General features: G+C 39.3%; 3 protein-coding genes across 3 annotated transcripts; 1 reads left to right on the forward strand and 2 right to left on the reverse strand.

Moving 5' to 3' along the window:
* Positions 1-4,042: 4,042 nt before the first annotated feature.
* On the reverse strand, positions 4,043-7,407 carry LOC112706376 (ferrochelatase-2, chloroplastic). The gene is made up of 9 exons (XM_025757649.2): positions 7,079-7,407; positions 6,203-6,533; positions 5,928-6,071; positions 5,665-5,766; positions 5,370-5,473; positions 5,163-5,289; positions 4,846-4,998; positions 4,647-4,747; positions 4,043-4,531 (listed from the first exon to the last, which is right to left on the reverse strand). Exons 1-9 carry the CDS (start codon positions 7,153-7,155, stop codon positions 4,222-4,224), a joined length of 1,449 nt encoding a protein of 482 aa, XP_025613434.1. The 5' UTR covers positions 7,156-7,407; the 3' UTR covers positions 4,043-4,221.
* A 129-nt stretch (positions 7,408-7,536) lies between these two features.
* Positions 7,537-9,262, forward strand: LOC112706377 (uncharacterized). Its single transcript, XM_025757650.2, has 3 exons — positions 7,537-7,950; positions 8,242-8,403; positions 8,577-9,262. Exons 1-3 carry the CDS (start codon positions 7,681-7,683, stop codon positions 8,931-8,933), a joined length of 789 nt encoding a protein of 262 aa, XP_025613435.1. The 5' UTR covers positions 7,537-7,680; the 3' UTR covers positions 8,934-9,262.
* Positions 9,263-10,199: 937 nt separating this feature from the next.
* On the reverse strand, positions 10,200-13,065 carry LOC112706378 (protein PARTING DANCERS-like). The gene is made up of 8 exons (XM_025757651.2): positions 12,871-13,065; positions 11,727-11,848; positions 11,558-11,646; positions 11,361-11,456; positions 11,165-11,259; positions 11,050-11,090; positions 10,854-10,937; positions 10,200-10,543 (listed from the first exon to the last, which is right to left on the reverse strand). Exons 1-8 carry the CDS (start codon positions 12,926-12,928, stop codon positions 10,394-10,396), a joined length of 735 nt encoding a protein of 244 aa, XP_025613436.1. The 5' UTR covers positions 12,929-13,065; the 3' UTR covers positions 10,200-10,393.
* Positions 13,066-22,180: the final 9,115 nt, after the last annotated feature.

The raw sequence follows: 22,180 nt of genomic DNA on the forward strand, positions 1-22,180 counted from the left end.
GGTATTAAATGATTTCATTTGGATTATAGCACAGCATTTATCAGGATTCGCCTCTATTCCTCTTTGTGTTAACATAAAATCGAAGAATTTGCCTCCTTGAACCTAAAATGCACACTTCTCAGGGTTCAATCGCAAATTATATTTCCTCAGTTGTTGGAAGACTTCTAAAAGGTCAGCTTGGTGAGCTTCTTTGGATTTTGATTTTACCACCATATTGTCGACGTATACTTCTATATTCCGGCCAATCTGATTTTGGAAAACCTTGTCCATTAACCTCTGGTATGTTGCACCTGCATTCTTAAGGCCAAAGGGCATCACTTTGTAACAAAAATTACCATGGTCAGTTATAAACGTAGTATGTTCTTGATCTACGAGATGCATTAGTATCTAATTATAGCTAGAATAAGCATCCATAAAATTAAAACTTTAAAACCTGAAGTGTTGTCAACCAATTTATCAATGCATGGCCAAGGATATAAATCTTTCGGGACAAGCCTTGTTCAAATATGTAAAGTCTACACACATGCGCCATTTACCCACCCTCTTTTTCACGATAACTACATTTACTAACCATGATGTAAACCGAATTTCACGTATGAATCCTGTGCTAAGTAGTTTTTGAGTTTCCATGACGACCGTTTCCTTTCCTCCATTTCTGAGGTTTTGCTTCTTCTGTCGCATTGGTTAGACTTTTGGGTCTTTGGCGAGTCTATGGCACATAACACTTGGGTCAATTTCGGGCATATCCACAGGAGTCCATGCGAACAAATCGGCATATGCTCGAAGCAGTGTGATGAGTTTTTCCGTTTCATATGCAAACAAAGAATATTCAACGTTAGTTTATTGAAATTCATTTTTGGTGGGGTTTACCTTCTGGAGTTCATCCATTGGTGTTGGTCGGCTGGCAATATTGTCTCGAGGGTTAAGCTCGGCTAACGTTGGTATATCGTCGGTGTTATAAACAGTGTTGACCTGTTGGATTGGCTTTGATGTTGGTGGCTTCACTTTCAACCCTACATTGTAATATTGCCTTGCTTTTTTATGGTCAACATGCACAGTTGCAATGACGTTGTCCTGTTCATGAAACTTAACACACAAGTGAATTGTAGAAATAATAGCTCCAAAAGAATTTAGGGATGGTCGCCTTAATATTATATTATAGGGGCTAACATAATCAACTATCAAATATTGAATATCTAAACTTTTTGAATGTAGATACTCCCCTAAGGTTGTTCTCAACCATACATAACCTATCATGGGAACCCTTTCTCCAGAGAACCCTACCAACTATCCGGATGATGGTTGCAATGCTTTTTTGCTTAACTGCATCTTTTGGAAAATTGAAAAGAACAAAACGTCAGCGCTACTTCTTGGATCAAGTATAACTTTAACCATCAAATCCCCCATGGTCATGGAGATCACCATTGGGTCATCAAGGTTTGGACATTGGGATTGCAGATCTGATGCGTTGAAAGTAATGTTGGGGGTGGAAGAGGTTGGCTACTGTAATAGCGAACCTCCCTCCATGGTTAACATAGTTGAGTAACTTCTTTTTCTAGCCGAGTTGGTAATACCTCCACCTGCGAAGCCTCCTGAAATATAATTAATGACTCTCCTTGGTACAGGAGGTTGATTTGAAATGAGCCATTTCTCTTTGTCTTTAGAGGTTGAAGTGAAGTTTGGCTGTTTTGGTGCTGTTGGGGGATTTGTAGTCTCTCTTTGAATTCATTTGTTGACATACTTATCAAGCAACCCCTGTCGTGCTAGTCGCTCCAATAGATCTTTTGCCATCACGCATTTATTGGTCGTGTGACCGAACTTTTGATGAAAGACACAGTGTTTTTGTCCACATACCTCTGGTCTTGATAAGTCCCTGCCTTACTGGGCAGTGTTATGATCTTAGCATGAAGAATTTCTTTGATTATGTCTTCTCGCTTAGTATTGAATTGAGTATATGAGTCAAACTTGGGTGTGAGTTTGAACAGCTTGCAGTTGTCTCTTCTGCCTTGAGCTCTGCTCGATCTTTCCTCGTCTCGCCGGGTTGGTTGTTTTTCATCTTTTCGAGCTTCGCAGAGCTCATCAATTTCGATTTGCCCCATTGCTTTTCTCTAAACTCAGTGAGCGTCTTTGGCTTGGCTATTTCTATTGTTTCCTGAAACTTTCCCGAGGAGTCCGCTTTTGAGCGCATGCAGATGAAAATCGGGGTTGAGATTTGGTATCTCCATGGCAACCTTTGTTCAAACCTCATCATGTAATCCTTTAAAATCTTATGCTGACCCTACTTGATTGTGCTAAGGTAATCGGAATCATGCATGTAGATCTTTGATGCGGCAAAATTATTGGTGAATAGGTCGGCCAGATCATGAAAAGTGATAACAGATCCTGCAAGCAAATTAGAAAATTAAATTAAGGTTGAGCCATCCAAAAAACTAGGAAAAGACCAACATAAAATAGGATGAGAAGCTCCGTTCAAAAGCATCATAGAGCAAAATTTTGTGACATGTAAGTTTGGGTCGCCGAGGCTCTCATTAGGTTCAAGTGTTGTAGGAAGAGTAAAATTCGCAGGCATGTAGAAACTCATGATGTCATCCAAGAACAGGTTGGACGGTTTTATGGTTTCTTGGGCTAAGGTCACGCCTTTATTTGGAGAATTCAAGATATGATCGTCGTCCACTTGGACTTCAGTATTGGTCTTAGCACCGCTATTCTGCTGAGCTAATTGCTTTGCCATCTTTTTATTTTTTGATTGCAGGTTAGCGATCATGTCCATCATTTCCTCGTTTGACATCAGTGAAGGTGGTAATGCACCATTCATTCTATTCCTGCAAAATAAAGAAGAGATCTAGCAAAAAATAATGTGGGGTTATAAATGTTCGGCCCTACTGTGAGCGCCAAATGTTCTGGCAAGGAATAACACTCCAAGGTATAGCTCGACGTTATCGGGATATGTCGTTCATTCTTCTATTTCCAAATAGGTGTGTTGTGGACTCCTCGGAATTCCGACCCATACATGGAACCTGCGAAAAAGACTCCGACGCTCAAGTCAATACTTATCTTCAGAATATTCTAAGTAAACTAAGAGGGTCAGGATAGTTCTCCTATTGGTGATCCTGATCTCCTAAGCCCTGCATATCTCCCTATTTATTGTTATTAATGATAACCGACTTATGATTATCTCACCCAAGATTTGAGCGGGCACTACAGAAATGTGAGACAGTTATTTGATAAAATCAGGTTTAGATCTTTCAAATGAGATTTCGAGGTATAACGTTATGTTGCCCAAATTTAGGGGTAAGGATCAATAATAATATAACCACTCAATAAGAATTATATTATGTAAATATACATTTAATCTGCTGCTTCTTTTATTTTTATATTGACAGCAAGTGCTCGGTGTAGTAAAATTCCCAAAATTATTTTCTTTTGCTACACAGAAGTTTAGGTTGATTTTAGTAAAATTACACATACAGAAAAGCATATAAGAATATTCATTTTTTATAAACTTACGTGCATTTATCTTTATGTAAAGTTAACAATTGAGAATTGTTACATGAGAATTTAATCAAACCTGTCAAATTATCTAACAATGATCAACTATTAACTTCATGTGAAGACATCTATATATGAATTTTTATCTTTATTTTTTTGTCAAATAAATATGAATTGGACAACTCCCAATTCTAAACATCACAAACTCATCTACACTACACTCACAACACTTAAAAATTCCACCCACTACTTATCTTGGCCTAATTTTGAACCCAAGTACACCTAATGCAACGCATTGGTGATAACCACTTAAACAAAGTCTTACGTGCACAGAAAATGCTTCCTCGGTAGCAACAGCATTGGACATGTAATTGCGATTTGAGACGAAAGAGAGAGCAGAAGATCCATGTCAGAGTCTAACCCAATAGCCAATAAGTATTGTTGCATATACATATTTCTCATTTATGAGGCTTAGGCTAATAGGGAATGCTCTAATTGCAGCCTTTTTCATTTCGGTTGTATGACCAATTTGTAAAATATAATCAGAAACCTATAAACAATAATGAAATATTAGATACGATCCATATTCATTACAGAGACAAGTTATTTTGAGGTATCCATATTACTCTGCTGTTCAACGATGTGCAAGAAACAGTCATGATCAAAGTACAAAAATAATTGCTTCATTTCTGTGTGTTGGCATGCGAATTCAGCATGCGGTTTGTAACACTTCTAGATTAGATTCCTGAATGCCGTTATCATTCTAGGTGACAGAAACAAGATGAATGCCAATATCGAACCAAAGAACATCTTGACCAAGTATCTAAGTGGGTCATGCTCTTCTTCAGAAGTGCTGGTAGATGCATACAATGCTTTTGCAGATGGAAGAGCTTCTATCACTGCATCTGCCAGGTCTGTAATGAAGGAAGGGGTGAGACCAAGAGCAGGAACACGCGCCCAATTCTTGATGCCAGATTCAAGAGCCAACTCCCTGTACTCCATGTCAATTTCTTCAAGGGTCTCTATGTGCTCACTCACAAAACTGAGATACAAGGAGGAGGAGGAGTGTCTTTTACTCAAGGCTATTTCACAACTTTCAACAGTGTCTAATGCAAAACACAATTAAAAACAAGGGCAAAAGTCCAAAAACAATGTACCTCACTGGAACAGCTAAAAGACTCCTCACACCTTTCTGACCAAGCTCAACGAGAGTTTCATCTGTATATGGTTTCAACCACTGTACCGGGCCCACTCGACTCTGGAAATTCATCCAACAATGCCATAAGAAACAGAGGCTCGAAAAGCTAAGCCAACAATTCAGCAATTAAAAAGCAAGTTGATGAGGTCCAAACTAACCTGATAAGCAAGAGTGTGCTCATTGTTAATTCCTCTAGCTTTCAACTCCTGCATGATCAAGTAGATGCACTCCTCCATTTGATCGCGGTATGGATCACCAGCATCCTCAACATAACTGACAGGTACACCATGGGCGCTAAAAAATATCATTGCCTGATATTTACAAAAACAAGATACAGTAGGGTTCAGATTGCATGAAAATAAACTACATAGCCTTCAAATTTTTTAACCCTAATAACAGGCCTGTAGTGAAATATTTTCATTAATTGCATGAAAATAACTTTGTTCACACCAATCAAAACAAGAATGAAAGTCACCTCCTTCGGTTCAGAAAAGCTCTGTAGCTCCTTCTCGATTAAATCAGCCATTGACTTGATGTAACCTTGTCGTTGATACCAAGAATTTATAATGGAAACAGGAAGCTTGGACAAAGAGGCATCTTCCCTGAAATTACATAATATCAATTAATAATAATCTTAAAATCACTTCAGAGGTTTGACAAATCAGAATACTACAAAAAGTACCGGAACATATGCTGTAGAACGCGGATGCTAGACCCAGTAGTGGAAATAGAGAACTGGGGATAAAGCGGTAGCACCACAAGCCTTGTTATTCCATCTCTCTTAATCTATAATGCATGACAGGTATTTAATTAGATTCAACTCAAAGATGATAAAATTGATCTTGGAATAAATAATCTAACTTGGGACTATTCACCCTGTATATCATTTAACAATTGAAGGAAATACCAGTACATGATGAATTGATCACTAACATAATAACAACATGGACAATACAAAAAGAGGACTCTTCATTTACTTGATGAACTGCTTCCTCAGTGAATGGATACCAGTACCGCATCCCAATGTAGACATTTGAGGAGAGGCCCTTTGCGTCCAAAGCATCTTTAAGTGCAAGTGCCTGCACAATTGCAAACCATAAAGGCTTTGTAAGTTTCAATATAAATTTAAACCAGAAATAAGCAGAATGTTTATCAAACATTAAACACCAAAATGGTATTCCTCTTGCAAAATAGTAATAAAAAGCACCAAGGAAGGCACAAAAGGGAATCGAGAGTCCACCTGATCATCAGTGATTTTGCGTAAAGGAGAGCCCCCACCAATTGCAGCATATCCTTCCTTGGATTTAGGAGCCCGAAGTACAGAAATCAATTTTGCAAGTGGTCGCTGAAGAAACTGAAACAGCCTTGGAAGACGGATGATATCCTATCACAAAACATGCAACATATTAGTAAAGATTATATTAAAGTGTACTATTGCTACTATGCATGTTCATTTAACAGAATGAAACTTCATAATCAAACACTATCATAAGTACAAAAAGAAAATTAACTTACAGGATCAGCAAAGAGATTGAACAGAAAAGGCTGAACATCATTCAGCGTCTCTGGTCCTCCTAGATTGAGAAGCAGTACCCCAACTTTTTCTTCTGCAATATGAGAAGGAGATTCTATAGCAACCCCTCCATATGTGGTTGTACTCACAGAATAAGAAGTTTGACCAATTAGGTTCCTCCTGGGAAGGGTATCCCAAGAAGAAGTTCCACCAAGCATGCCCTTCCATCCATTATTTGAGCTACGACACAAAAGTAAGGATGCTTGTGATGTAGACTTGTTACAATCCGAATGACAAGTGACACGAATAAGACTTGGGATACCAGAAGATGACCTGCCAATAAAGAAAGCCATTGAAGCAGAGCACTCTATTTAGCAAATACTAATTGTGAGCATAGTGATGAATTGTTCACAAGAAGAATAACTTAGATAACATATCGAATTTGAAAGGGAAAACCAAAATGGATGTCTCTGCTATCACTACCGTGTAAATAATGGCACAGTTTCACTACATATAATAATTCAGAAGGAAATATGCAAAACCCTGAATAGTTCAATCAACCCAAATTTAAGCTGGAAATTCAAGAGAGAAAAAAATAATAATAAAAGCAGCTCACTTTGCTAAATATATAGAGTTGTTTCAACAATGATAGTCCAGAAAATCGATTTGAGAAATGAAAGATACATAATTTGCAATGAAGAACAGGCGCAGAAAACAAATATAGGGCTATGTCAGGGTTTTATTGAAATTCCGGAAAATGGATCACCCTACACAATTGATAATCAAGCATTGTTTGTCTTTGGGATAAACTTAATATTAGAAAATGAACAAACACAGAAGCGAAAATATCAGTTATGATTAGATGAATGGGAGCTTACGGAGAAAGCTTGGTATCCAAACTTCGGAAAGCAGAATGCGAAACAACGGAAGAATAAGAGGCGGCGTTCATGGTCATAGAATATAAATTGCGGATCCAGAACACTTGTGAGTTAGGCGAAGCACGAAAAGAATAATGAATTGGGGAAAAGCTTTTATGATATATTTTATTTTATTGTAGTATTGTTGATATTTTCCTTTGTCTTGTGGGGGTTGAAGGAGTAGTTGTATTGAAAATGAAGCGGAACAAAAATTTAGGAAGAAGAAGGAGCAGGTGGTGAACAACTGAAAAGTCAATACCAAACTTAAAAAATACGGAATAAGTCACCAGTCCTACACCTTTTAGAATTTTGGAACGAAAGCTACGTCCACGTGTTCCAATTCAGGACGCCAAACAGCACCGACCTTTCCATCCTGGGCTGGACCAGCCCAATTCTCTTCTTCAAAGTGTTAAGTTATTGGGCTTACTACGGCCCAAATTTCTGAACACATCCCATCCAAAGAAAGGGGGCAGAAGACGGTGGTGAGTGGTGACTGGTTTTGTGTTGAGCTGAAATTCCGCTCCAATTTTGAGAAGAAAAAAAAGGAGTAATTGGTGATCGGAATGGAAGGGGTAGAAGGAGAAGGGAGCGGCGGCGGTGGTGGTCAGAGGTACAGTTTGAAAGCGTCGCGAATCAACAACGAAGATATTCTGATGTGCGTGGATGTGGATCCTCAGTGCCTGGTTGAGATGAAGTTTTCCGGCGCCAATGGCAGGCCCCTCACCCGATTGGACTCTATTAGACAATCCATCGTTCTCTTCGTCAACGCCAAGCTCGCCATCAACCCCGAACACCGCTTTGCTTTCGCCACTCTCTCTAATTCCATCTCTTGGGTACAGTACCACTCCTATTCTCCATAACGTTTATTTAAATCCCAAATTACTGCTCTTAATCTTAGATTTTCATTCTTGAGCAAACTTTATAATATGAATACTTTTGTTATAGGCAAATGCAGATGTTGTTTCTGTAACGATAACCTTTACTTATCTGCTACCTGTTGTAATCAAAGTTTTTGGGGTTTCCCCTGTCTTAGATGTGGCTCTTTCGAATGTTCCATTTTTTTCTTTGCCTGTGTTGGTATTATTTGAAGCACATTAATGTTGAATGCTCTTTAATGATTACAGCTTAGAAAAGAGTTTAGCAGTGAAATTGAGTCAACAATTGCAGCAGTGAGGGCGCTTTCGGCTACTTCCTCAACCACTTCTCAACCGGATCTTACTAACTTGTTCCGACTTGCTGCTCATGAAGCTAAGAAATCCCGCATGCAGGGTCGCATTCTAAGAGTGGTAAGCAGTGGCTGCCTCCACTGATTTCATAAACTATCATGTGCACTTGCTTGCAAGTCATTAGCATTTTTGTTGGTTACTACTAATTAGTTACATCCATGAGCTATCTAATTATAGAACAAAATAGTCGAAACATGAATCCTAATTTGCAATAATATCCTGTTCCATTGTAGATTCTATTCTACTGCAGATCAAATATACGGCCACAGCATCAATGGCCGGTGAACCAGAAGGTCTTCACTTTGGATGTGATGTACCTTCATGACAAACCAGGACCAGACAACTGCCCCCAGGAGGTGTATGATACACTGGTGGAAGCTCTTGAACATGTTAGTGAATATGAGGGTTACATATTGGAGAGTGGGCAAGGCTTGGCGCGCGTTCTTTTCCGGCACGTTTTGGTACTTTTGTCACATCCGCAGCAGCGCTGCATCCAAGAGTATCTTGACATACCTAAGTCACTTACAAAGAAGGCTCCTCAGCCAGAGCCTATGGCTACTGAAGATAGTGTACCAGGATCCAGTCAGTGAGAATGGCATTCAACAACTTGGTTCTATCATGTCACTTATTCTAGTTATTTATTGCCTTTGTGTAAAGGTTTCTTGTATCTCCAAAAAAGATATTTGATTTTGTTAGAGTAACATGGACATGTATGACTCTGGTAACTTTCTGTAAAATATGCATTTTAATTACCTGAAAATTTTCATGGATTGTAAGTTACCTAGTTGCACTTTCCTTGTGAAAATTTCTCCCCAGGGCATGACTAAGTCTTGGCTTGGCTTCTGGAGGTGCAAATTTTTTGCCTTAGTCACTGATGTAAATAAATTTGCTTTATTCTGTATTTACCTCTTCTAAAACAGATCCTAGTGCTTGAGAATTATTTAGTATTTACAGTATTCCACGGGTTTCCCACATTTTCCCTCTAATTGCTCACATCTAGGTACAATTCTTCTGAATCTAGTTAAGCAAATTTTCTCCTCATTCTTTTTCCCAAACACCACACACAATTACTTTCTACGGTCCTCAAATTGATGATAAAGTAATGAATAACAATAAACGCATTGAGTAGGGTAATTTACTTAAAAGAAACCAAATGAAAGTAAAAATTATGAGATTGTTCTAAATGAAAAAGGATAATATTTTTGTCCTCCCAATTTTTTTTAAATGTTGTTTTTATACTAATTTAAAAGAGTAAATTATCATTTCTACATATAAAAAAATGAAATTATAATTGTATCCATAAAAAATGGATTTAGTATGATAAAATTGTCCAAACATTGAAAAAAAATGTAGAACCTGGATAAAAACAACGATTCATGGCTAAATTCATTGAACAAATCGTGGTCAAAAAAGAAGAGGGAAACCTTGTTGGCAAGGTGAGCATAAAGTGTAGGTAAAAAGGTGGTTTTAAGCATAAAAGAATAAAATATATGAAGATTCCATAATTTATGTAGTTCTAGGCCAAAACCCATAAGAATCTCATGATTTATATAGTTTTAGACTAAAATACATGAGGATCCCATGATTTATGTGTGTTCTTTAATTAACATAACTATTCTTTATTTCAATTATCAAATACAGATTAAATATCAGAAATTCAGAATTACTAAATATAATTTAGCTATTAGATTTTACCTGTAAATTGTTTTCAGCCTTTATATTTTAAGAAGAATTACAAGTGTTTTAGTATTTAATCATGTCAGGTATATATTAAAATCAATAATTAAAATTAATTATTAGTATAAAATATATATTAGAAAATAAAATATACATAAGTACAGACAACAACCGTATAATGAGATTTGAATACTGTTTAACTAGAAGGTTTCTAGGTGATTATCTATTTCTCGGTCGCATTTGAAACTACGAATACGAGAACTATTTTATAGTGAAGCTAACCAGGTAAAGGAATTAAAAGGAGATACTCACTTCTTATTATTATTTATTGTTGTCGGAGAAAAACAAAAGATTCCAACTTGTTATTGCGCCATCAGGTTATCTTGGGAGAAGAGTAAAATTTGGGGTCCCTCAGAAACCTTGAAATCATCTCCGCCTTCTCAGCTGAAAGGTCTGTGTTCTCCAGAATTTGGTCTTTTGATGCCTTGGCAATTGCTTGGACAGAACCAATAGCTTGACTAAGCTGAATTGAGTGACCAGAATGACAAAATAACTCAAGCTATGCCTATATGCATATGCTTATCATGGTTTCATTTCACATTTAAGTCAAATATTAGGTGATATAGGTCTTCTCTAACGAGAAGTAGCACAAGCCTAATATTATATACAGCATCAAAATGTACAAGACCGTATCTGTACTATTGTTAGAGAAAGATACTCCAAAGTTTAAACATCTATATAATTAAGAGTCCTGAGCTTTACCACTGTTAGGTTTAGGCATGAAAAATTACGAAAACTAAATTGAGAAGATGTTTCATAATAAAATGAATTACCGCATTTGCATCGTGATTGTCAACGCCTGGAATCGAAGTAACCACTTTAAGGTAAAAGTTCATTCCTTGCACCAATTGCTTCCTCTTTATAACCATAACAAAAGTTCATGCATTAAATTAATATTTAAGATTTCATTCTTAAACAAGTCCTGGCAGCTAAACTGCTAAACTATTGTATGCTCTTCGCACAACTGACCTCAGCTTTCAGTTTCTCTCCAATTTTCTGCTGCTTGTATACTGCAATTATTTTGAAGATAAGAAATATGAATTGGAACAACACATCACAGTTGGTATCAAGTTTAAGTTTCTACCTCCAGATGAATGAGCTATTTTTACCATCTTTTCAAACCCCATCTCTATGTCCTGAACTGGAACAAACGTAGGCTTGCCAATCACCATCTCAAATCTATTGGTGAAACATAAACATGGATCTTGCTTTCTCACTATTGAAGTTGTACATAGCAAATGATCAATTAGAACAAAACAAAAGTAACGTATTTAACTCACTTGAAGTATGACTGAATAAATGAATCGATTTGCTGTTTAGCTGGGAGTGTGATGATTACATAAAAGCGTGCAAATTGTGTTCTCAATTTCTGAACTCTGCAGGAGAAGATTTGAATCTGACATACGACTCGAAAAGCTCTTTATTCAATAGATGACAAAGTCCCAACTAAAGACTTGAAAATCAACAGCTCGGTTACCTGCTGAAGATCAGAGATACATTGTTGCAATCCCAGTTAGTCACAAAAACAAAGGCTACAGACAAACCCCCACAATTGAAAATGAAGTCCTGCAAATAAACTCCTCGAAGTTCAGTAGAGAGCAAGTACATGAAATAAACATTAAGAGGACACAGAATCTGTCAATTACTGGAGCAATAGGGACAAAGTTAAGGCGAAAAGAATTTGCAGAGAGGAAACTGGAGATAAAGTTGATAACAGATGGATGTTCCCCTTTCCATGCATTTCTCATCAAACAGACTCCCCCTGTGCCTGAAGTAAGACATAATTGCAGCCTCGTTATAAAGTGTTGGATGCAATTTCCTGTAGTTAAACATTTAAGCACGAAAAATAAATATAAAAACAAACATGCGATGCTATAATTGCCTGCATCAAGCTGTAATTACTCAGTACAGGGTTAAGACAGTGCAATAGTGCATACTTAAGAAGCTAAAACAAATAGATAATGATGGGAATTCAGAAGCATTATAATATACTTTTTAATCTACAGTTGCAGGTTAACAAGCAGCTCTACCAGTACATATTATGGAGCATTCTCTTGAAAAGGCCATTACTTACCTAAAATATTCTCATATGCCACAAATCAATCCATGCTACAGCTAGATTTGTTACACCATAATTAATTTATGATAATTACGAATTGTTTGTTTCATACAAGCTAGTTAGGCAGTTATTAAGGGAAGTTAAACTTGTCACTCTGTTATTCCCATGGATTCTGTGGTTACAAACCAGATTCTGATTATTCAATGAATTGTAGCGCTGATTTAATCAAAATCTTACTTCGAAAAATGTTTATGGTATTCGAACTGTGAAAAAAGATCAATGAATAAAAGCAATAGATTCCTAAAACACGAAATTCAAATTGATTTTGAAATTTTCTTCTGCCGATACACTATGAAGTTGTTCCTACACCGAAATCAGATCAAACCAAAAAGAAGAGAAAGAGAATCGCATGAGCCTACTCTTCTCGTTTCATCTTGTTATTAGTAAATCAAAGCCTTATTATTACTAATTTTACTACTGTATCAACTAGCATTAGATCGATTCCATGTCCTCGATTTATAGGATTCGTAACGCTAACAAACGGAATCCAACCAAAACAAAACACGATTAGTTTTCTCGCGGAACAAACATAATCGCTAAGGAAAAAAAACTAATATTCAATAGAAAATTAAAATAAAATAAAATCGATAAGCAAAGAGCATTCGTTCTGGAAACGAAAGTGTGACTGTAACAGTGTTTTTCAGGTGATTAAGAAAACAAAAGATCGGTACCAGATAATGTGGCATGCGATGGAGCTGAAGTACTTGAATCACTGAGGTGCATATCCATGAGAACTGAGAACTGAGCATCAGAAATGAGAAGAAAGAAGAAGCGGTTTGCTAGACGGATCTCGAACTCGAAGTTCGTTCTCTTTCAGTATTGCAGAGAACGAAGAACGGAAATAGAAGATGGAACGTGATTCCCGTCTTAGCCTCTTCGGTACACACACAAAAAAAGTGTTTCCCGCCAAGTTTTGAACCAATTTAATGAATTTATACTTCTCTGATCTTTTTTTAAAAAAAATAAAAAATAAGAATTTTATACTTCAAGCAGTTTTCTTTTATTTTTTAAATTTTATTTATTTAATTTTTTTGGGTATTATCTATTAATCTATAATATATAATATATAATACGAGAATAATAGTAAATTCGTTGATCGATAAGTGTATAGATTTGTTGAACAACAAATGTATGGGATCAATATTTAACAAGTGGCAAAGTAACAAAAATTATTATGTAAGCTGGAATTCAAAGTTTTATAACACCGAAAAGTATTAAATTCAAAACTATTTTGTTCTAACTTTATTCCAGCTGTAGATCACTTTTAAAATCATTCTTTCTCTCTTATCCTCATATATGGATTTGTTTGTTCATCTTAATCATAAAAAGAAACAAAAAACTGAAAAGACAAATTTAAAAAATGAGAAGAGAGGAACAGCGACAGAACTACAATTCTTAATAAGGAGGAGTAGGTATCGTGGACAGGGAAAAGACTTTCTCAGCGACGTTGAAGAGAAAAGAGAGTTAAGGGTGAGAGAGAGAAAAACAGAACGAAGCAGAGAATACGAAAACACGAACGGAAGAAGGAGAAGAAGGTGCGGAAGAACTGGGGTTCGCTGCAGAACAATGTCGCAACTGCTCCTTCACCGACAGCGACAGGTGATGCGAATGTGAAGAACCACTTTATTACAAGGTTGCTGTACGTCGGAGATTTAGACTCTGTTATCGACGAGAGGCACTGTCACTATTTGTTCATCCAGGTCTGATAAGGGGTTTCAATTTAATCCGAAATAAGGTATTTAAAATCTTTTATGTTTTTTTTTTATTTTTTTTATTAAAAATCAATTTTATTTTAAATTATTATCAAATTATGATAATATTACATCTTTTTTATAATCTTTGAATAGGATTGAATATTCACGAGTTAAGAACAGGTAGAGTTAGAATTAGGATATTTTCAATTTGTGGATAAAATATAATTGAGTTTATATAAAAAATTGTACCCATAGATAAAATCAGAATTAGATCCAAATCTTATCCTACTCTATTCATTATTATCCCTATATTTATGTCAATGTGTTGTGTGTTAGGCTATTAGCATATGAAGTGGATTTGAGTAACAATAAAAAGAACAACGGTCTGAATAAAAATAAGAGATATCAAAGAATGTTACATGTATTAGAACTACATAAATATTGGGTTCTTCTGCTTTACTTTTTTATGTATAAAATTATCTTTTTGTCCATGATTTATGATTTTATGCTCATTCGCTAATAAGGTTTTTCTCTTTTTATAGTTTTCACTTTTATTTGGCTTCTTTGAGTATATTATCCCATTGCGTAGCTTTAATTATTTTTGACCTTACACATTATATTGTTGGATTTTGGACTCTCTTTATATATGAAAAAAAAGCCCATATATTGGTGTTACGGTGGGTAACCGGAAATTAATGGGTTGGATGGTCGTTGGTTGGCCCAAACGTATGAAGAAGGAGGCTTCAAGTGGATCTGCAACTCGGGAACTTCCGTCCGACTTGTGTGTGAAAGAATGGGGGGTGGTACCTGCAAAGACACTCCGATGCCTAAGTCATCAAAGGATTAAGCAGGTTTTTGAATGTATTGGAACTTAGAGATACCTGAGGGGTGTCAGTGTATTTATAGTGGTGAACCAATAACCACCGTTGGAGTAGTGCCACCTTTTTAGGGTGTTAACCATCTCATTATCTTAGGGAGGTTAGGATATGGCTCTTGGAAGTGGTTAGAGAGATTCTAGGGGCAGTTACTCATTTGAATGAGTGTTTATCTGCCAGTTAACCCTTGTACCCGACTTCTTTAGAACAAGTCGTGGTGAGAACCGACTTCATAGGACGAAGGTTGGTATTGGGTGAGACTCAATCCGTGGGATTAGGCCTTTTATTTGGACCTGGGCCTTTACTGTTGGGCTAGGGTATGAACAGTGCCCCTACTCGAGCCCAATTTTCTTTTCAAGATTTGGGTTCGAGTATTCTACTCGGGGTCGTAGCCGACTTGTAGGAGGACCGACGTGATAGTCTGAAACCGAGGTGACTTTTCGTAGCCTTTTGGTTCTGACAGTTACGTCTAATCAAGCGTCGTGTCCGTTAGGGATGTGCGTAGGGATTGATGGTCTTGGTAACGGTGCATTCTCATTAATGACTGCCCCATTTTTACCATTGTGCCCCCCACGTACTTATAAATACTTTCCATCTCTTTCATTGTTTCGTTTTTGCGATTTTTCAAATTTCCCCTTCATTCGTTCGTGCTGCATTCTTGTGTTTTCGAAGGCTTTTTCTTCCTCCAACCCTCATTTTCAGATAAAGGTTAGCTCTTTCTGTAACATGCTTTTCTATTTGCATGCCTTTATTTTGTAGATAGGTTGGTTTGTAGACTTTAGTTCCGTATTCCTTCCCTTTAGAGACCGTATTTTTTATTTTTCTTTTCTTTTTCTCTTGTAGGTTTTTGTTACCTTTTTAAGAAAAAGAAATGGCTTCCGTAGATGTTCTTTCTCAGTGGGTTGATGTCACGGTCTTAGGGGAGAAACCCTTGGTCGATACTGAGTTTATCACCCACCTTCGTACTCGCCACAGAATTTGTACTTCTGAGGAGGATGAGCCAAAGTACGAGTTGGTAGTCCCGGGTCCAGAAGACCGGGTTTGCTTTGGGAGGGATTCCGAGGAGGTCCCTCATTTTTTCTATATGTATGAGGGCATGATTACCCGTTTTGGTGTTTTTCTTCCGTTTTCTGAATTTGAAATGGCTGTTTTGTGCCACTGTTGTGTTGCCCCTACCCAACTTCACCCCAACTCTTGGGGTTTTTTGAAAATTTATCAATTTATAAGTCACGCTTTGGACTTTCCGACTTCTTTGAGGATTTTCTTCTATATTTTCCACATGACTAAGCCCTTCAGTGGGTTAAATAACAAGCAGCAATGGGTGTCTTTCCGAGCCATACAAGGTCGGAGAATCTTCACCCTTTTTGACGAATCCTTCTATGACTTCAAAAATTATTTTTTCAAAGTGCTTCTGTAGAGGGTCACCACCCCTTTTTCTTAGATGAGAATTCTTCCCCTCGTTTTCCCCTCTATTGGTTGGAGGCCTCCCCCTGTAAGAAGTATGGTCTGGACGACCTAGACGAGGTGGAGGCGGCCATTGTGGGGTTTTTCCGAGAAGTGTGGGGGAGGGCCCCATACTTGGATACTAGAAAATTCCTCCAGGGATCGCCAACTTTTGTTCGGTCGCAACTAGGTAGTTTTTATACACGTATATACGTTTCTTATTTTCAACTTGTATCTGCCGACTTAAGGTTTGTCGACTTGTTGTTTTTGCTAATTGTTTCTTTTGCAGATATGGCAAGGAAGAATGCTCAAGAATCTTACCAAAGAGTTCAGGAGGCTAAGGCAAGATCTCGGGCTAGGACTGGTGGCACCAGGGCGATCGTCTCTCCTCCTCCTCCTCCTCAGAACGTGGGGACTCCTTCCCAGCCCATTGTGATTTCTTCTTCAGCTTTGTCTCGGCCACTCCCCTCCGCCCGACTTCTTTCTAAGCCAGAGAAGAAGAAGCGCAAGACTTTAAAGTCTGGCTCTACTTTTGATGGTGTGGTTAAGGCGGATGCTCTTGCATTCGTCCGAAAGAACATCTATCCTCATATAAGTATGGATGAAGTCTCTGTTCGGAACCACCTTACCACTCTGGCTGAGGAGAGTTTTAGGACGGCAGGTGTTTGTGGCAAGCTCTTGGATATTTTTTAGAAGACTCCTCTCAACTCTTTGGGGTTAACCTCGAAGGTTGAGGAGCTGGAAGGAAGGCTTCTTGCTTATCAAGAGCATGAGAGGGAGTTGAAGGAAGAGGTCGCTAAGCTGAAGGAGGAGAGAGATACCCTTCAGGAGAAGGAGAGTAAGTTGCAGGCCCAATGCAACATGGAGGCGGGTTTGAGGAAGGTAGCACAGGAGAGTTACCAGAGTTTATTTCAAGATCTTGTGTCTGTGAGGAAGGACTTGTTGAACTCTCGGAATGCATATGCTGAGTTGGAGGACTCTATTGTTGATGGCGCCGAGGAGGCTTGGAGGATCTTTAAGGAGCAGGTCGGAGTCATCGCTCCTGACTTGGATCTTTCTCCTTTGGACCCTGACAAAGTTGTTATCGACGGTGCCATAGTGGATCCCCCTGCTCCCGTGATCGTTTCCGAGTCAGAATTGAAGACTCGGGGGCAGAGGATTATTGAGTCCCCTCCTCGCTCGAAGGACGCTTCGGGTTCTTCCCAAGTTCCTCCGACTTCCTCTTCATCTCCTCTGGATGCCTCTCTTCCCGGTCCTGGTGGCGCTCCTCCTGACCCTGGTGGTGGTGATCCGTCTACTCCTCTGCAGAAATAACTTTATATGGCTATATGGGGGCTTGGCTTGTGAGTCCCCCCTTTTTTAAACTCTTTATATATTGTTTGTTGGTGGTGTTTGAACAATTTCTTTTGGCCTTTTAAGGCTGTTAACAAAATATTTAAAAAATACCCTTTTTTAATAAGGGTTTTAGGTTAACAAAATACCTTTTTTTGGATAAGGGTTTAAGTTACCTTATGCGTGCATGCTTTTCTAATTTTGATTTTTCGAAATCCCCTTGATCTTTTCCTGAAAACCTTTTCCCTTGGCTTGTCTGTTTTTTTGAGCCTTTTTGTTTTAGGACAGCCTTTGAACTTTTTCCTAGGTTTTTTCAATCTCTTTTTTGTTATTCCTTATACTCAACTTTGCTTTATTGAGTTCTTATGACTTAGGTTATTTTTGCGATGCGTTTTTCTTCTACTCGGTTTTTCATTCCGATTTACGGGTCGAAGTGTTTCCGAGTTTCTTACGATCAACTTTTACAACCTCTTTACACCGACTTGTACCTCGTCGTTTTATCCTGACGACCATCTAGGTCGGTTCATAGGATTTTCACGTTTTGTCGAGTTTAAGTCGGCACGTTTCGTAGAAAGAAAGAGAAAACAAAGAAGGAATTTATAAGAGATATTTGTAAGATGAAAAAGATCTTTATTAATTGGGGGAGGTACTCTATTGTTACTAAGGGTTTTTGACAATCTATTTCCCTTAGTCCCTACTATGATGCCTCGTTAAAAACCCTTCTCCAGAAAAAAACCCTTTTATTTTGGGAAAAAATCATGAAGTTGGGAAAAGAGTACATCAGGGAGTAGAGTTTGCTTTTAACTGTAGTACCTTTTTATATTACAAGCATGCCACGACCTCGGTAACTCGGTGCCGTTCAGGTCGGTCACTTTATAATAACCTTTTTCCTAAGACCTCATTGATTTTGTATGGTCCCTTCCAATTAGCAGCGAGTTTTCCTTCCCCTGACTTGTTGACTCCAATGTCGTTTCTGATCAAGACCAAGTCGTTCGGGGCAAACGTTTTTCGAATGACTTTTTTGTTGTACCTTGTAGTCATCCTTTGTTTCAGCGCTGGTTCTCTTATCTGGGCTTGTTCTCGTACTTTGGGAAGTAGGTCGAGCTCTTCTTTGTGCCTCTGTATGTTCCCGATCTCGTCGTGGAGAATTACCCTTGGGCTTTGTTCATTGATTTCTATTGGTATCATGGCTTCTATGCCATAAACTAGTCGGAAGGGTGTTTCTCCAGTGGCGGATTGGGGGGTCGTCCTGTAAGCCCATAGCACTTGTGGGAGCTCTTCAGCCCAGGCTCCTTTTGCATCTTGTAACCTTTTCTTTAGCCCTGCCAGTATGACTTTGTTGGCTGCCTCGGCTTGCCCATTGGCTTGCGGGTGCTCCACCGAGGTGAACTGGTGCTTGATTTTCATACTGGCTACTAGGCTTCTAAAAGTAGAGTCGGTAAATTGGGTTCCATTATCTGTAGTAATGGAATGAGGTATCCCATACCTTGTGATGATATTTTTGTAGAGGAACCTCTGACTTCTTTGTGCGGTGATGGTGGCCAATGGTTCTGCTTCTATCCACTTTGTGAAGTAATCTATTCCCACGATCAGGTATTTGACTTGTCCTGGCGCTTGGGGAAAAGGACCTAACAAATCCATTCCCCATTTTGCAAATGGCCATGGAGAAGTGATACTGATGAGCTCCTCTGGGGGAGCCATGTGGAAATTTGCATGCATTTGACATGGTTGGTACTTTTTCACAAATTCTGTGGCATCTTTCTGCAAGGTCGGCCAGTAGAATCCTGCTTGGATTACTTTCCTGGCTAGTGACCTTGCTCCGAGATGATTTTCGCAGATTCCACTGTGGACTTCCTCTAACACCTCGGTGGTTTTTGAGGTCGGTACGCACTTTAGCAATGGTGTTGATATCCCCCTTCTGTAGAGAATATTTCTCACCAAGGTGTAGTGTTGTGCTTCCCTTCGGATCTTCTTAGCCTCTTTCTCCTCCTTGGGGAGGGTGTCGAATTTTATGTATTCGACCAAGGGGTTCATCCATCCGAGGTTTAATCCGACCACTTCAAAGATTTCTTGTTTGTCTTCTATTTTTACCACTGAGGGTTCTTGGAGAGTTTCTTGGATCAGGCTTCTGTTATTTCCTCTGGCTTGGTACTTGCTAACTTGGATAGGGCGTCTGCTCTGCTATTCAAATCCCGAGTTATGTGCTTGATCTCGGTTTCTGCGAAGCGCCCAAGGTGTTCCAGAGTTCTTTCCAAGTACCTCTTCATATTTGGGTCCTTTGCCTGATATTCTCCACTTATTTGGGAGGTCACCACTTGTGAGTCGATGTATATCATCACCTTTGTAGCACCGACTTCTTCTGCCAGCTTCAATCCAGCAATCAAGGCTTCATACTCTGCCTGATTATTTGAAGCTGGGAATTCAAATTTTAGGGAAACCTCTATCTGGGTTCCTCTTTCATCTACCAATATTATGCCTGCACCGCTTCCTGTTTTGTTGGAGGATCCATCTACATAGAGTTCTCATGTAGTTGGTTTTTCCTCCTGATCTCCTGCGTATTCTGCAACGAAGTCGGCAAGGCATTGGGCTTTAATCGCCGTCCGAGTTTCATATCTTAAGTCAAACTCGGAGAGCTCTATTGCCCATTGAACCATTCTCCCTGCAACATCCGTCTTTTGGAGGATTTGCTTCATGGGTTGGTTCGTACGGACTCTTATTGTGTGAGCTTGAAAGTAAGGTCGTAGCCTTCGTGAGGCTACTACTAAGGAGTAGGCAAACTTCTCTAGTTTGTGGTACCTTAGCTCAGGGCCTTGTAGAACTTTACTGATGAAATACACTGGATGTTGGCCGACCTCGTCTTCTCTTATCAGGGCTGATGAGACAGCCTTGTCTGCTACAGATAAGTATAGGACGAGGTCTTTTCCAACTACGGGTCGGGTCAGAATAGGAGGTTGGCTTAAGAATATTTTGAACTCATGGAACGCCTCCTCACATTCAGGGGTCCATTCAAACTGACATCCCTTTCTCAATAAGGAGAACAGTGAAAGGGATTTTAGTGCTGATCCTGCTAAAAATCTGGAGAGGGCTGCAAGTCGGCCATTCAGCTGCTGGACCTCTCTCAAACAAGTCGGGCTTTTCATCTCCAGGATGGCTCTACACTTATCGGGATTGGCTTCGATCCCTCTTTGTATTAGCATAAATCCTAGAAATTTCCCTGCCTCCACCGTGAAGGCGCACTTTGCGGGATTTAGTCTCATCCCGTGCAGCCTTATGGTGTCAAAGACTTGTGAGAGGTCCGACAAGAGGTCAACCTCTTTCTTGGTCTTTACCAGCATGTCGTCGACGTATACTTCCATTAGGCTCCCAAGGTGAGAGGCAAACACCTTATTCATCAACCTCTAGTATGTGGCGCCTGCATTTTTCAATCCAAATGGCATGACCACATAACAGAAATTAGCTCTGGGTGTGATGAATGATGTCTTCTCCTGGTCTGGCTCGTACATCGGGATTTGGTTATACCCCGAGTAGGCATCCATGAACGACAAGTATTGATACCCCGAGCTGGAGTCTACTAGGGTATCGATGCTTGGCAGTGGATAAGGGTCCTTGGGACATGCCTTATTTAGGTCGGTATAGTCCACACACATTCTCCATTTGCCATTTTGTTTTTTGACTAGCACTACATTGGCTAGCCATGTTGGGTACTTGACTTCTCTGATGAAGCCGGCTTCCAGGAGCGCCTGTACTTGCTCCTCCACTACTAGGGCTCGTTCTTGGCCGAGCTTACGTCTTCTTTGTTGTACAGGTCAGGATCCCGGATAGACCGAGAGCTTATGGGACATGAGCTCGGGGTCTATCCCAGGCATGTCGGAGGCCTTCCAGGCGAAGAGATCGGAGTTATCTCTTAGGAGCTTAGTCAACTCTTGTTTTAGGGTTTCCCCTAGGTTGGCTCCTATGTGAGTATTTTTTTCTTCCTCTTCGCCGACCTGTATTTTCTCGTTCTTGTTCTAACTGTTCCAGGCGACTGTGGACTAATCCCATGAGTTCGGTTGCATGGGATGGTCCCTCTTTCTCTGATTCGCGACCTTCTGAAGAGTTTACCTTCGGATTTTTTACTCCGGAGGTACCTTCCCTGTGTTGATCATTGGTTCCCTGGTGGAGGGTCAAGTCTGCATCATTATTACCTGTGTCCAGATTCTCTTGTTCAGAATCTGACTCCACATAACCCTCTTCGGGGGATCTGTCCGCCATCACTGGTTGATCTCTCGGTTCCCCGGCAACGGCGCCAATGTTACGGTGGGTAACCGGAGATTAATGGGCTGGATGGTCGTTGGTTGGCCCAAACGTATGAAGAAGGAGGCTTCAAGTGGATCTGCAACTCGGGAACTTTCGTCCGACTTGTGTGTGAAAGAATGGGGGGTGGTACCTGCAAAGACACTCCGATGCCTAAGTCATCAAAGGATTAAGCAGGTTTTTGAATGTATTGAAACTTAGAGATACCTGAGGGGTGTCAGTGTATTTATAGTGGTGAACCAATAACCACCGTTGGAGTAGTGCCACCTTTTTAGGGTGTTAACCGTCCCATTATCTTAGGGAGGTTAGGATATGGCTCTTGGAAGTGGTTAGAGAGATTCTAG

The sequence above is a fragment of the Arachis hypogaea genome, chromosome 8 (assembly GCF_003086295.3).
Source record: "Arachis hypogaea cultivar Tifrunner chromosome 8, arahy.Tifrunner.gnm2.J5K5, whole genome shotgun sequence".
In the NCBI taxonomy this organism is placed as follows: Eukaryota; Viridiplantae; Streptophyta; class Magnoliopsida; order Fabales; family Fabaceae; genus Arachis; species Arachis hypogaea.

Excerpts from the sequence above, each read along its gene's own strand:
- LOC112706376 (XM_025757649.2), bottom strand. The coding sequence starts at position 7,155 with ATGACCATGAACGCCGCCTCTTATTCTTCCGTTGTTTCGCATTCTGCT. Across the intron at positions 5,474-5,664 it reads CTGAGGAAGCAGTTCATCAA|ATTAAGAGAGATGGAATAAC; the intron begins GTAAATGAAGAG and ends CATGCATTATAG. Across the intron at positions 5,290-5,369 it reads GTTCTACAGCATATGTTCCG|GGAAGATGCCTCTTTGTCCA; the intron begins GTACTTTTTGTA and ends ATGTAATTTCAG.
- LOC112706377 (XM_025757650.2), top strand. The coding sequence starts at position 7,681 with ATGGAAGGGGTAGAAGGAGAAGGGAGCGGCGGCGGTGGTGGTCAGAGG. Across the intron at positions 7,951-8,241 it reads TCTCTAATTCCATCTCTTGG|CTTAGAAAAGAGTTTAGCAG; the intron begins GTACAGTACCAC and ends TAATGATTACAG. Across the intron at positions 8,404-8,576 it reads AGGGTCGCATTCTAAGAGTG|ATTCTATTCTACTGCAGATC; the intron begins GTAAGCAGTGGC and ends GTTCCATTGTAG.
- LOC112706378 (XM_025757651.2), bottom strand. The coding sequence starts at position 12,928 with ATGGATATGCACCTCAGTGATTCAAGTACTTCAGCTCCATCGCATGCC. Across the intron at positions 11,647-11,726 it reads ACTTTGTCCCTATTGCTCCA|GACTTCATTTTCAATTGTGG; the intron begins GTAATTGACAGA and ends GTTTATTTGCAG. Across the intron at positions 10,544-10,853 it reads ACAATCACGATGCAAATGCG|CTTAGTCAAGCTATTGGTTC; the intron begins GTAATTCATTTT and ends CACTCAATTCAG.